Source organism: Nerophis lumbriciformis, linkage group LG02, assembly GCF_033978685.3.
Source record: "Nerophis lumbriciformis linkage group LG02, RoL_Nlum_v2.1, whole genome shotgun sequence".
NCBI classification, from domain to species: Eukaryota; Metazoa; Chordata; class Actinopteri; order Syngnathiformes; family Syngnathidae; genus Nerophis; species Nerophis lumbriciformis.
In genome coordinates this window covers 18,999,121-19,011,505 of record NC_084549.2, presented here as the reverse complement: position 1 = coordinate 19,011,505, position 12,385 = coordinate 18,999,121, and the positions used below count along the sequence as shown (strand labels likewise).

Below are 12,385 nucleotides of genomic sequence, written 5' to 3'. Positions count from 1 at the left end.
AAAAGTCCCGAAAATGATCAAAAATGACACCCAAGTTCGAGTCCCACAAGTCCCGCCGCGTTCCACCCAAATCCGGGGATGCCCCCGACATGTCCAAAACGCACCCAGCAAAGTCGCACTGTGAGTGGGGAAGAAAAGTTGGCAAAAGTCCCGAAAATGATCAAAAATGACACCCAGGTTCGAGTCCCACAAGTCCCACCACGTGCCACCCGAGTCCGGGGGTGCCCCTGACATGTCCAAAACCCACCCAGCAAAGTCGCACTGTGAGTGGGGAAGAAAAGTTGGAAACGTTTGCAAAAGTCCCCAAAACAAATCCCCTACAGTGATTTTGTAAACATATTTCCCTTCAGGGGACCTTTATTTTGGTCCCCATAACATCAAACGTCCCCTAAAGTGACTTTGTAAACAGAAAGACGTCCCCAATAAGTACACACACACACACACACACACACACACACACACACACACACACACACACACACACTGGTTATCATTTGGAATGGGGACCAAGTTTTTGATCATCACTTGTGGGGACCACCCTTTCTACAGGTTGTGGAGGCATTAAAAAATGGCCACTGCCCAGTTAGCTCATACACGTCTTTAAATCTCTGGATTGATGAAGTAATGTGCTGATCATTCTTACTGGGGACCCTGGGGAAAAAGAGTTCATATGGTTCATGGGGACCAAATTTAAATAATTTTGCATAATTCACACAAATTTGTACGTGACTACTGACGATCATTTAAAAAAAAAAAAAGTTCAAATTAAATATGACACTACAGCTGTCCTCTTATAGGAAGTTTCACCACTGAAATGTTAAAGCAAATCCTGCATCTTCTGTGACATTACTGAAAACTGCTATTTAGCAGTAATGAAGTTGTCTGCAACTCCAACTACCATATATAGAAAGATGGAACATTCTGAATGTGAATCATACTTTAAGGTAATAATGTTTTATAATCAAGCTGTATGAAAATATCCTAAGGAACACTAAACCAGATTTTGTTTTTGGAAAAATATATTAGTTTTAACTAAGGATGGATACCATACAGAATCACAGTACTATTAATGCCAGGATAACAAATGTTTCACTTTTCAAGAACATTAATTTTCTCTTTTACCAATATTTGAAACACGTAAACAAAGTAAACCCCATTTCAAACATGTTTTATGGGCCAAAGCTTAAAAATCACTTAGGCATCTTCAGAATGGATCTGACTATCATTTAAAAAGGTTTCCCTTTAGGGGACCTGTTTTTTTGTCCCATACCATCAGAGGTCCCTTAAAGGTGACTGTGTAAACAGAGCGATGTCCCCATTAAGTAAGCATTGCCAGAAAACACACACACACACACATAAACACACACACACACACACGCACGCACGCACGCACGCACGCACGCACACAAACACACACACACACACACACACACACACACACACACACACACACACACACACACACACACACACACACACACACACACACACACACACACACACACACACACACACACACTGTCACTTGCCCTGTGGTGCACTCACAGTTTGAGTGAGTCACAAAACTTCTTAACCTAAACTGCCAGGTCGCTACAATGATTAGAAAAAAGAAACAAAAGAAACTTCCTGAATGTTTCGAACTACACATTGCCTGTTCATTGCTTTTTTTGGACTCATATTGAGCTAGAAAAACTAGAAAAATGCTGTAAAACACTATCACACAACTAGTACAGTAGATAACGACAGCACTGCTGTGTTGACTAAATGAGCACCAGAGAGGCTTTAGCCCGCTCACAATGTATGTGCTGCCGGGCACAAAATGGCTGCCCTGCAAGATACTAACTGATAATGAGTGGATGAAATGTTCGTACACCGAAACAAGGTTTGTCAAACAAAGCATGCTTTTTTATTTGATCTGTGGTTCCTAAATTGTAAAGTTCATACCAAAAGGAGTTTGTAAATGGTTACTGCTACTAAATGTTTTACCAAGCATGTAAAATGTGCGCTGGTTTCTGTGTACCTTGTGGTTATAGAAGTGTCCGTTGATGGAGAACCTGTGTGTGCGTAAACGCTGCAGATCTCTTGCTGTGTTTGTCCTTGACCTCCTTTGGACTTGCATGAAAGAAGCATCACTTCTGGTCCTCAGCAGCTGAGGGGACTTCTCGTCCTCTTGCATCTCCAAGTCCCAATCTCAATGATAAAAAAAAAAAATGTTAACGACTCGGGTAACTGCAGATGGTACTTTTTAAAATAACCAGACTTTTGGTAGATAAAGCAACATCTAAAAAATCAATGGAACTGAGGATTTTAAAGAATCATTATTATTATGATATTATAGAAGTAATGTTTCCCGAAAGCCTGCTAATGAACACCAAATGTGAGAAATATCGATCACCTCTCTCATACCTGATACCACCTCTGACCTGCCCCTAGTTAGATTAGCCCGCCCAGTGTATACACCCACCACTTCACAGAGGACTGCTTTGTATACAAACAGGCTTCGCTACACATCTTAAAGTAAAGCATGGAGTCCTGCTAACTATTCGTCAGTCAGCTACAGACGTGGGAGCTGTAAACTGGAAAATTCTGTATGTTTTTCTTCAGCGAAAGGGCTAACCTAGCATGTTGTTGCTGTTAAAATGTGAGTCTATTGTTAGCATTTTAGCCTAGATAGCTCTGCTAGTGTTGCTAACATTTCTGTTCTCCTGTCCCCACTCCTTAATGTTACAATGTTGTATGTGACAGTGACGTGCGGTCACTAGAGGCAGGTGAGGCCCCGCCTCACCTGCCATCATGGAAAGAAAAAAAATGTAAAAAGAAAAAAAATCTATTAAATTGTTATATGTATCCAGTGATTATACTATAAAGTTATTTTCCATTTAACTTCACCAGTTTTAGATTATTTTTATTCAAAATCGCTGAATTTTCACATTTGCCGTTCAAATACTGAGAGACGGTGCGGTGATCAGCAGCCATGTTGAGGCACGTCACTCAGTTGTGCCTCACTATGGATTGCGGACTCGGCTAACTGCTGGCCTGATGTGCAGTGAGACCGTATTGCTATATGAATTATATTATACATTTCCATAGTTTAGTTAGCTGAGGTATATAATGTACAGTGTATTTTGTCAACAACTGCATGTGTGTAACGTATTTCTTGTGCTGAGCAATCATAAAACGGCTGCGAAGACGCACTGTGTGAGGCTCGCGTAATCCCGCCTCCTGGTGCCGGTTAATGCACTTCCGCCGCAGACTGCACTCCCCGACGGGAACGCCACACCAACCAAAGCCCACACCCAAACCCTCCACGTGCAAGACCGAATCCACCCAAAAAAAGTAACTTAACAAGAAGCCAAAAAGTGCAAAAACAACATTGCTCGCGCCGGAGGAGCCGTGAACGACTGCAGGGACACAACATTAGGTACACCTGCAGACTGCATCACGGATTTCATAATTCATTCATTCAAAACTCCTCCAACACGAACACCACTGTTCCCGCACTTATAAGTAAAGGTAAGACCATAATAACGTTTTTTTTATTAAATGTGCTTTTTTTGTGTGCTACAGTTTGTATGTGTAAAGTTAAAGTTAAGTTAAAGTACCAATGATTGTCACACACACACTAGGTGTGGTGAAATTTGTCCTCTGCATTTGACCCATCCTCTTGCTCACCCCCTAGGATGTGAGGGGAGCAGTGGGCAGCAGCGGCGCCGCGCCCGGGAATAATTGTTGGTGATTTAACCCCCAATTCCAACCCTTGATGCTGAGGAAGAATGCTGGTATGAGCTTTTAAACATAACCCGTTAACTGCTGCCAATCAAATGGTGAATAAGATACTCTTTAGGGTTCATATGTTTGTAAATCTGACTGTGTTGATGAGAAAAGGCAGACAAGTCCAAAGAGGGCAAGGCAAAAGGGGTCCAAGTTCAGCGAGGGGTCCGTGGGGCAGAGAGAGACGTCAGAGTCCAGGGGCGAGTGAGGAGTCGGGAAACGAAGAAGGCAGTCCAAAACACCGGGGAAACAACGGGAGATCTCGAGGAGGGAAGACTCGGGAAGGCAGGTACACCATGAGAAAAACTAAGTTCCCGCCATGATCCTTGGGTCCACTGGTCCTTTATTGATCTCGCCCTGATCAGTCGCAGGTGTGCAGATTGCCGGTGATTGATTGCAGCTGGTGGCTGCTGCAGGACGTGCGCACCCGTGGGCGTGTCCCGAGGTGCGCACAGACGGATGAGCGGCGTTGGCAGGAGCCTGAGCCGTAACAGTACCACCCTCCTTATGGACAGATTCCAGATGTCCAACATACTCACGAAACAAGGGAGGGTGGAGTGGAGAACTGGTGGTGGGTCGCCGGCCCCAGTGTCCCCGAATCCACCGAGGACGAGTCTGATGGCGGCGGCGAGAAGAACGCCGCTGAAGCCGGCGAGGCGGGCGACCAAGGGACGGCCACCATCTTGGCCGTCGGGAAGGCGGACGTGATTGGCGCCATGGTGCGTCTCGCCGGAAACGAGGATATGACATCGGCGGCGGCGTGGAGGAAGACGTCATCGGCGAGGCAGGCGTGGAGGAAGACGTCATCGGCGAGGCAGGCGTGGAGGAAGACGTCATCGGCGAGGCAGGCGTGGAAGCGGCAGACGTCATCGGCGCCGTGGAAGCGGCAGACGTCAAAGACGTCAAAGCCGGAGACGAGGAGGGCAGCTGAGGAGCTGGCCGAGGTGTTGAAGTCGGCGGAGCAGGCCGAGGTGCTGGAGTCGGCGGAGCAGGCCGAGGTGCTGGAGTCGGCGGAGCAGGCCGAGGTGCTGGAGTCGGCGGAGCAGGCCGAGGTGCTGGAGTCGAGGCCAGCCTGGGAGCTGGTGGAGACGTGGGGGCCAGCCTGGGGACTGGTGCTAGCTCGGAGGCTAGCCGGGGGGCTGGTGCTAGCTCGGAGGCTAGCCGAGGGGCTGGTACTAGCTCGGACGCTAGCCGAGGGGCTGGTGCTAGCTCGGACGCTAGCCGAGGGGCTGGTGCTAGCTCGGACGCTAGCCGAGGGGCTGGTGCTAGCTCGGACGCTAGCCGAGGGGCAGGTGCTAGCTCGGACGCTAGCCGAGGGGCAGGTGCTAGCTCGGACGCTAGCCGAGGGGCAGGTGCTAGCTCGGACGCTAGCCGAGGGGCAGGTGCTAGCTCGGACGCTAGCCGAGGGGCAGGTGCTAGCTCGGACGCTAGCCGAGGGGCAGGTGCTAGCTCGGACGCTAGCCGAGGGGCAGGTGCTAGCTCGGACGCTAGCCGAGGGGCAGGTGCTAGCTCGGACGCTAGCCGAGGGGCAGGTGCTAGCTCGGACGCTAGCCGAGGGACAGGTGCTAGCTCGGACGCTAGCCGAGGGACAGGTGCTAGCTCGGACGCTAGCCGAGGGACAGGTGCTAGCTCGGACGCTAGCCGAGGGACAGGTGCTAGCTCGGACGCTAGCCGAGGGACAGGTGCTAGCTCGGACGCTAGCCGAGGGACAGGTGCTAGCTCGGACGCTAGCCGAGGGACAGGTGCTAGCTCGGACGCTAGCCGAGGGACAGGTGCTAGCTCGGACGCTAGCCGAGGGACAGGTGCTAGTTCGGACGCTAGCCGAGGGACAGGTGCTAGTTCGGACGCTAGCCGAGGGACAGGTGCTAGCTCGGACGCTAGCCGAGGGACAGGTGCTAGTTCGGACGCTAGCCGAGGGACAGGTGCTAGCTCGGACGCTAGCTCGGGGACAAGTGCTAGCTCGGACGCTAGCTCGGGGACAAGTGCTAGCTCGGACTCTAGCTCGGAGACAAGTGCTAGCTCGGGGACAAGTGCTGGTAGCGTGGTTGGTGGGTGCGGCCAGGCAAACTGAAAGATAGATGGTAGCGGTCTTGCTGGCCGCAGCTGTGCTACCTCACCAGCACGGCTGTCGGTACCATTCCCCCCCTCCAAAGGCGGATTCCAGACGCTTCCAGTACACTGAGGAACAGACACTGAGGGTGGAAAGAGGGTGTCCAGGCGGCGAGAAAATTCCTCCTTGCTTATCTCGCTACTGAACATGCCTTTCCAAGACTGCTCGGCAGGACAAGACAAATCCTCTGGTTTGAAGCGAAAAAAAGAAAAAGACATGGTGAATGGGGCAAGAGGCAGAAAAAAAAAAATAAAATTCACAGGGGCGGAACTAAAGTCACTGGGGAGGGGCTAAGGAACTGTGCCGTCAGGTCCTTTAATAATTTTGGCGGGAACTTACTGTTGTGTTTACTGAGAGAGGTGACGGCTCAGACACCAGGGGGCAGTATATACAATAATTTATTATATATAATAAATATATATAATAATAAACATTTACAACTAAACTATAGAAATAGAGTGTGTGACTAAAATACAAGAGTGTGTGTGTAGTGTAAGACTATGTGTGTAGATATCTGAAGTGTGTTACCAAGTGTTGATGAGAAAAGGCAGACAAGTCCAAAGAGGGCAAGGCAAAAGGGGTCCAAGTTCAGCGAGGGGTCCGTGGGGCAGAGAGAGACGTCAGAGTCCAGGGGCGAGTGAGGAGTCGGGAAACGAAGAAGGCAGTCCAAAACACCGGGGAAACAACGGGAGATCTCGAGGAGGGAAGACTCGGGAAGGCAGGTACACCATGAGAAAAAACTAAGTTCCCGCCACGATCCTTGGGTCCACTGGTCCTTTCTTGATCTCGCTCTGATCAGTCGCAGGTGTGCAGATTGCCAGCGAGTGATTGCAGCTGGTGGCTGCAGCAGGGCGGAGACGCGCGCGGCGCGTCCCTGGATGTGCGCACCCGTGGGCGTGTCCCGAGGTGCGCACAGACGGATGAGCGGCGTTGGCAGGAGCCTGAGCCGTAACAGGACATTCAATGCTGATTATTACATCACAGCATATCATAGGCTGCATATACAACGACACAAAATTCACAAATGAAAACAACAAAAAGGAGTAAATGTTTAGAATTAGACAAACTTTATTGATCCACAAGGGCAATTGTTTCACATAGTAGCTCAGTTACAAACGGTGGAAAGGGTAAGGATGGAAAGGATAATGCACACTAGGGCACAAAAAGAGGGCAAAAACAAAAAGGTATAAAATAAGACTAAAAATGTGCCATTGGAGCAATATAAAATATAACATATATGTAAAAATACATATTACATATACAGTATATAATATATACTGATATATGATATTATATTATACTTTTATATAATATATACAATATATAACAAATCCCAATTACCATGTACATTAGGGACAAGTGGTAGAACATGGATGGCTGGATAGAATACTACAGTATATGTATATTACTTTTGTTTACTTAATTTTCAGGGAAATAAAAAAATATGTTACATACTTTTTAATCACAATTCCTAACTCTGAAATATATATTTACCATTTACATTACATCAGTGATTCTCAAACTGTGGTACATGCACCACTAGTGGTACGCGGGCTCCATCTAGTGGTACGCCAAAATAAATCACCTAATTAAAGTACAGTGTTTTATTTTCCTATGTTCAAACACCGTGTTACTATTCAAACTGTGTGTAATGTTACATTGGCCAAAAATATTTAATATAAACCTCTGCCTCGTTTTGAATTAATACCAAGGCCTATTACACTACCGCATTTTAAGGTTAGTCATTACCGTGGCACTTGGAGAGCCAAGTTTTTTCTGAGGTGGTACTTGGGCAAAAAAAAGTAAGAAATACTGCATGACATGATTAAGATTTTCTGTAATGCAGTAATCTGCATGGAAATTAGTCAGACATCTGCAAGGGATTACATTACTATCAATAACATTTTAATGTTCTTGGTTATTTGCTAACCTTGATGCATGTACATGACTGGTGACTGGTGTACAAAACAAACTAGGAACGGATCAAAGCTGTAAATCGCTTCAGTCTGGTTACACGTGGTGATCTGATTTGCATCTCGTGATCAGATTATCTCTGCACGTGAGTCAATAGCTCCTGTTGGAAATGCTGATTGACGCAGGCTGTAATCTGCTCTTGAATGTGTAATCTGTAATCATAAAGTGAGTGCGGTGTGTACTACAGTATAGTATAAACAACATGTGTGCATGTGAAAGTAAATCCTTTGTGTGTGTGCATGTGTAGGAGTAACTGCATGCGTCACGTTTACTCACCAGCAGGTACATTTTCTCTACCTATTGAATTCTTCTTTGACTCGGATGAGTGCTGCTTTGCAATTATGAACTTGCTGTTCCTGTAGACACACACATCCCAACATATACATGGAAAATGTCGTTTAACAGGTTTCACACCTTTTGTCATTATCACATATACAAACTTGTGTTCTCGTTCATCTCCATGATTACCATGAATTGATTAACGTGGACCCCGACCTAAACAAGTTGAAAAAATGATTCGGGTGTTACCATTTAGTGGTCAATTGAATGGAATATGTACTGTACTGTGCAATCTATTAATAAAAGTTTCAATCAATAAATCAATTAATCTCAGCTGAAAAACAATAAGCCTTTTCAAATCAACGGTTGTCCTATTGCTTGTTGAGGTGTGGTGGGATTTAAAAAAAAAAGAAGGATTTGTGCTATCATGTCAAAATCTCCAAAAGTGTCCAAAACAGGGAAAAGTTGGTAAAAAAACAAAAACAACAACCATTTAGTGGTGTCGGAATACTCGCTAAATATATCACACAGTTGTCAACACTTATCCCCCGTGCTTTGGCTGTGTATGAGCTACAGTCACAGGCAGTCCCATTTTAATGTGTTAATGAACTATGACAAACAACTTGCGGCAGACCGCCACAAATAAATAAATGTGTGGGAATTACTGATGATGTATACCAAAGGATACAACTATTACACTGGAATCCTAAAACTATATGGAGCTGGAAAATGTTGGCATGAAAAGACGCTTTTACACTAAAACAATGATTGAATAAAGAAACTGTAAGCTAAAAGACAAATATTTTATTTGTATTTTCTATATTGTATATATCGTTCAATGTTAGTCTTAGAATTTCCCTGTATTATTATTTTTTTTCTGTGATAGAGCTTGAATGCTCATGAATGCACATTAAGTTCTGTGTTTTATTTGTCAATGGATAATTTTTTAGTGCCAACATTTATTTAAAAGTCAATACATCATTTTTTATTTTACAATGCGTAATGATAGTATTGTAAAACTTTGTGAATACAGTCTTAAATTTAGGAAAAAGTGTATAAAGTTAAATGTAAATATGGTGGTTCAAATATTGCGATTGAAAAAAAATATTTCCCTATTTTTTAGAGCATATTCTACAATTTGTTTGGACCTAAATTACTAATTTTCAAACATAAAAAGGCTGAATAAACTAAAAAATATTATTCCTACAGTAGTATTGGCCACTGGAGGAGACCAAACCAATTAGAGCGCGCTGTTGTTCAGTATCGCGGCCACTGATTGGCTCAGCCTTGTACAGCATTACTATATTGGATTAAAAGAGCATAAAGGTGACTAAAATGTGTTATTTTATGTCTAGAGGGCTCACATAATGGACAGTCTGGAGGCGAGTTGGTCAGTCTTACCGGTTGACACGCAGCCTTTCGTTGTCATCGTACATTTGAAGTCTAATTGGCCGATGCAGACCCCAGTGGATGTTCAGTAAACCTTCCAGGATGAGCTCCCCCTCCTCCTGCACACACACAAGCACATGTTGCTCAGAGAGGAAATCCTGCAGGCTCGCAGCCACAAAGGCTCAAAGTCAGGTGTACGTGCGGGAACATTCACTCGAGGGAAAAGCTTCTCAGTTGGAAAAATCTCATCAGACCTTTTTGTACAGCGCTAAGTCACGCAGTGAAGTCATGTCTGGGAAACACTGAGGACTGCTTTGGGTCACGTAGGCATAGAGGTGAAACATTTAGATTTGAGTGAGGCGAAATTGTAGCTCAGCAAGGAAAATACAGTCTTACTTTTGATCTGTGTAACATTTAAACAAAACCTGTTTTTTAAAGGAGAAGATGGGACCCTCAGTCTTTTACACAATGACAGTTTGATTGATTGATTGATTGAAACTTTTATTAGTAGATTGCACAGTACAGTACATATTCCGTACAATTGACCACTAAATGGTAACACCCGAATCAGTTTTTCAATTCATGGTAAAATGGTAACAGTAAAGCTAACAAGACTGTAATTTTTTGAGTAAGTAAAAAAAAACTAATAGTAAATTAATTTTACATGACACACAAATGTAATAGTTTGTTTAGGTCAGGGGTCGGCAAGCCGCGGCTCCGGAGCCGCATGCGGCTCTTTGATCACTCTGATGCGGCTCAGCTGCATACTTGCCGACCCTCCCGATTTTCCCGGGAGACTTCCGGATTTCGGTGCCTCTCGCTGAAAACTCCGGGGATTAATATTCTCCGATTTTCACCCTAACAATAATGATAAGGGCGTGCCATGATGGTACAGCATTTGGCACCCTCTACAATCTGTACAAACATCGTGCCAGCCTAGCCCTTTGTTGTATGCGTCTTCTACTTGCACACGTCAGCGACAGCAAAGCATACTTGGTCAACAGCCACACAGGTTACACTGACGGTGGCCATATAAAACAACTTTAACACTCTTACTAATAATGCGCCACACTTTGAACCAAAACCAAACAAGAATGACAAACACACTTTGGGAGAACATCTGCACCTTAACACAACAGAACAAATACCCAGAATCCCATGCAGCCCTGACTCTTCCGGGCTACATTATACACCCCTGCTACCACCAAACCCCGCCCCCACCCCAACTCTGCTCCCCCACACATCAACCCCCACCCTCCGTGCGTCGGTTGAGGTGGGCGGGGTTTGGTAGCGGGGGTGTATAATGTAGCCCGGAAGAGTTAGGGCTGCATGGGATTCTGGGTATTTGATCTGTTGTGTTTATGTTGTGTTACGGTGCAGATGTTCTCCCGAAATGTGTTTGTCATTCTTGTTTGGTGTGGGTTCACAGTGTGACGCATTATTGGTAAGAGTGTTAAAGTTTTTTATACCGCCACCGTCAGTGTAACCTGTGTGGTTGTTGACCAAGTATGCCTTGCTGTCACTTACGTGAGCAAGCAGAAGACCCATACAACGTGTGTCTGGGCCGGCACGCAGGTTGTAATGGGCGCTAAATGCTGTACCATCACGGCACGTTCGAGAGAATAGTTGCCCTGAAATTCGTAGTCTGCCGAAAAAATTGGATGGGTTGACAAGTATGACGCTGTCAAACGGCAATCATATAAAACTCGCGGGCCGCACTAACATTCAATGTTCTTATTAAGGTGTGGGACCCCTGGTATATACATAGCACAAAGCAAAAAAAAAAACTTTGTATGCAGTGTTATTTCATTTTAAATTTCAAAAGATTTTTGTGGCTCCCATTGTTTTCTTTAATTTGTGAAACTGGTCAAAATGGCTCTTTGAGTGGTAAAGGTTGCCGACCCCTGGTTTAGGCGAAGTAAATAAATAAATACATTATTCTGAGAAAATGTAACGCATTCCTCAGTGTTATGTTTACCATATTTGTAAATTCTATTAGCAGCGTTACTCAGTTTTTAGAGTGAAACCCCCTTTTTTTTAAATGTGCTGTATAGTGAACTCTTAGCACTATTAATGCTGACTGTGCGGTTCGCTTCTTACCATTATTGCAACATTGGTTCTGTTGCTGCTGTGTTGCGCAATATACTTGTTAATTAAATGTCCGTCTGACGCTGACACTGATGAAGAAATTGGCAGGAACTTCATGCTTCCGATGCTACCATTCTGAAGAGACACTGGAAGAGTGAGGCCTGCCATAGAGTATGGGATAACAGCATGGAATAACAGCAAATTTCAATAAGGGAAGCAAAGGGCTGAATCATGCCACAAGAATGATCACACGAGCCATGAAATCCTCCTCCATAAAGGAACTTAAATCTAATACAGGGCTTGAACCCCTGGAAGACAGGCGGGACACCACGGTGCTTGTACAGGCAGCAAAGTTCAAGAGATTACCAACCCACCCAATGACAGAAAGTCTTGGGTAACCAATAAAGGGGAGACTGAAAAGGGGAAGTTTTGCCCACCAATCAGACCCTTGAGAGACCGAGATGTATTGGATCATGATCCCAGCGAGATTCTACAATCTCTTACAATTCCTGTATGGAGAATTGATCAACATCCCTAGGTTGACTGTGGTATTCTAGGTATTCATAGCAAGGATGAGAAGAGTGATACAGAAATAAAATACAACACCATGGACTTTGTCAACACTAACTTCCCTCAAGACAGATGGACGGGCGTACCAGTGTGTACTCCACACATTACAAAGCTGAGGTGCTTGCAACACAAATGGCAGCAACACATGTCATCAGCAGCCCTCATACTTCCAAGAAAGTTGTTTTCCTCTCAGATGCCATGTCT

At 45.1% G+C, this 12,385-nt stretch overlaps 1 protein-coding gene across 1 annotated transcript in view; it reads right to left on the bottom strand.

Annotated features, from left to right (window-relative positions):
* rassf4a (Ras association domain family member 4a) overlaps positions 1-12,385 on the bottom strand; it is a 74,428-nt gene that overhangs the window by 16,235 nt on the left and 45,808 nt on the right. Inside the window, exons 4-6 of the mRNA XM_061952005.1 lie at positions 9,536-9,642; positions 8,132-8,211; positions 2,021-2,190 (exon numbers count right to left, since the gene is read on the bottom strand). Coding sequence (XP_061807989.1) covers positions 2,021-2,190; positions 8,132-8,211; positions 9,536-9,642 — 357 coding nt within the window. The remainder of the gene's footprint in view (positions 1-2,020; positions 2,191-8,131; positions 8,212-9,535; positions 9,643-12,385) is intronic.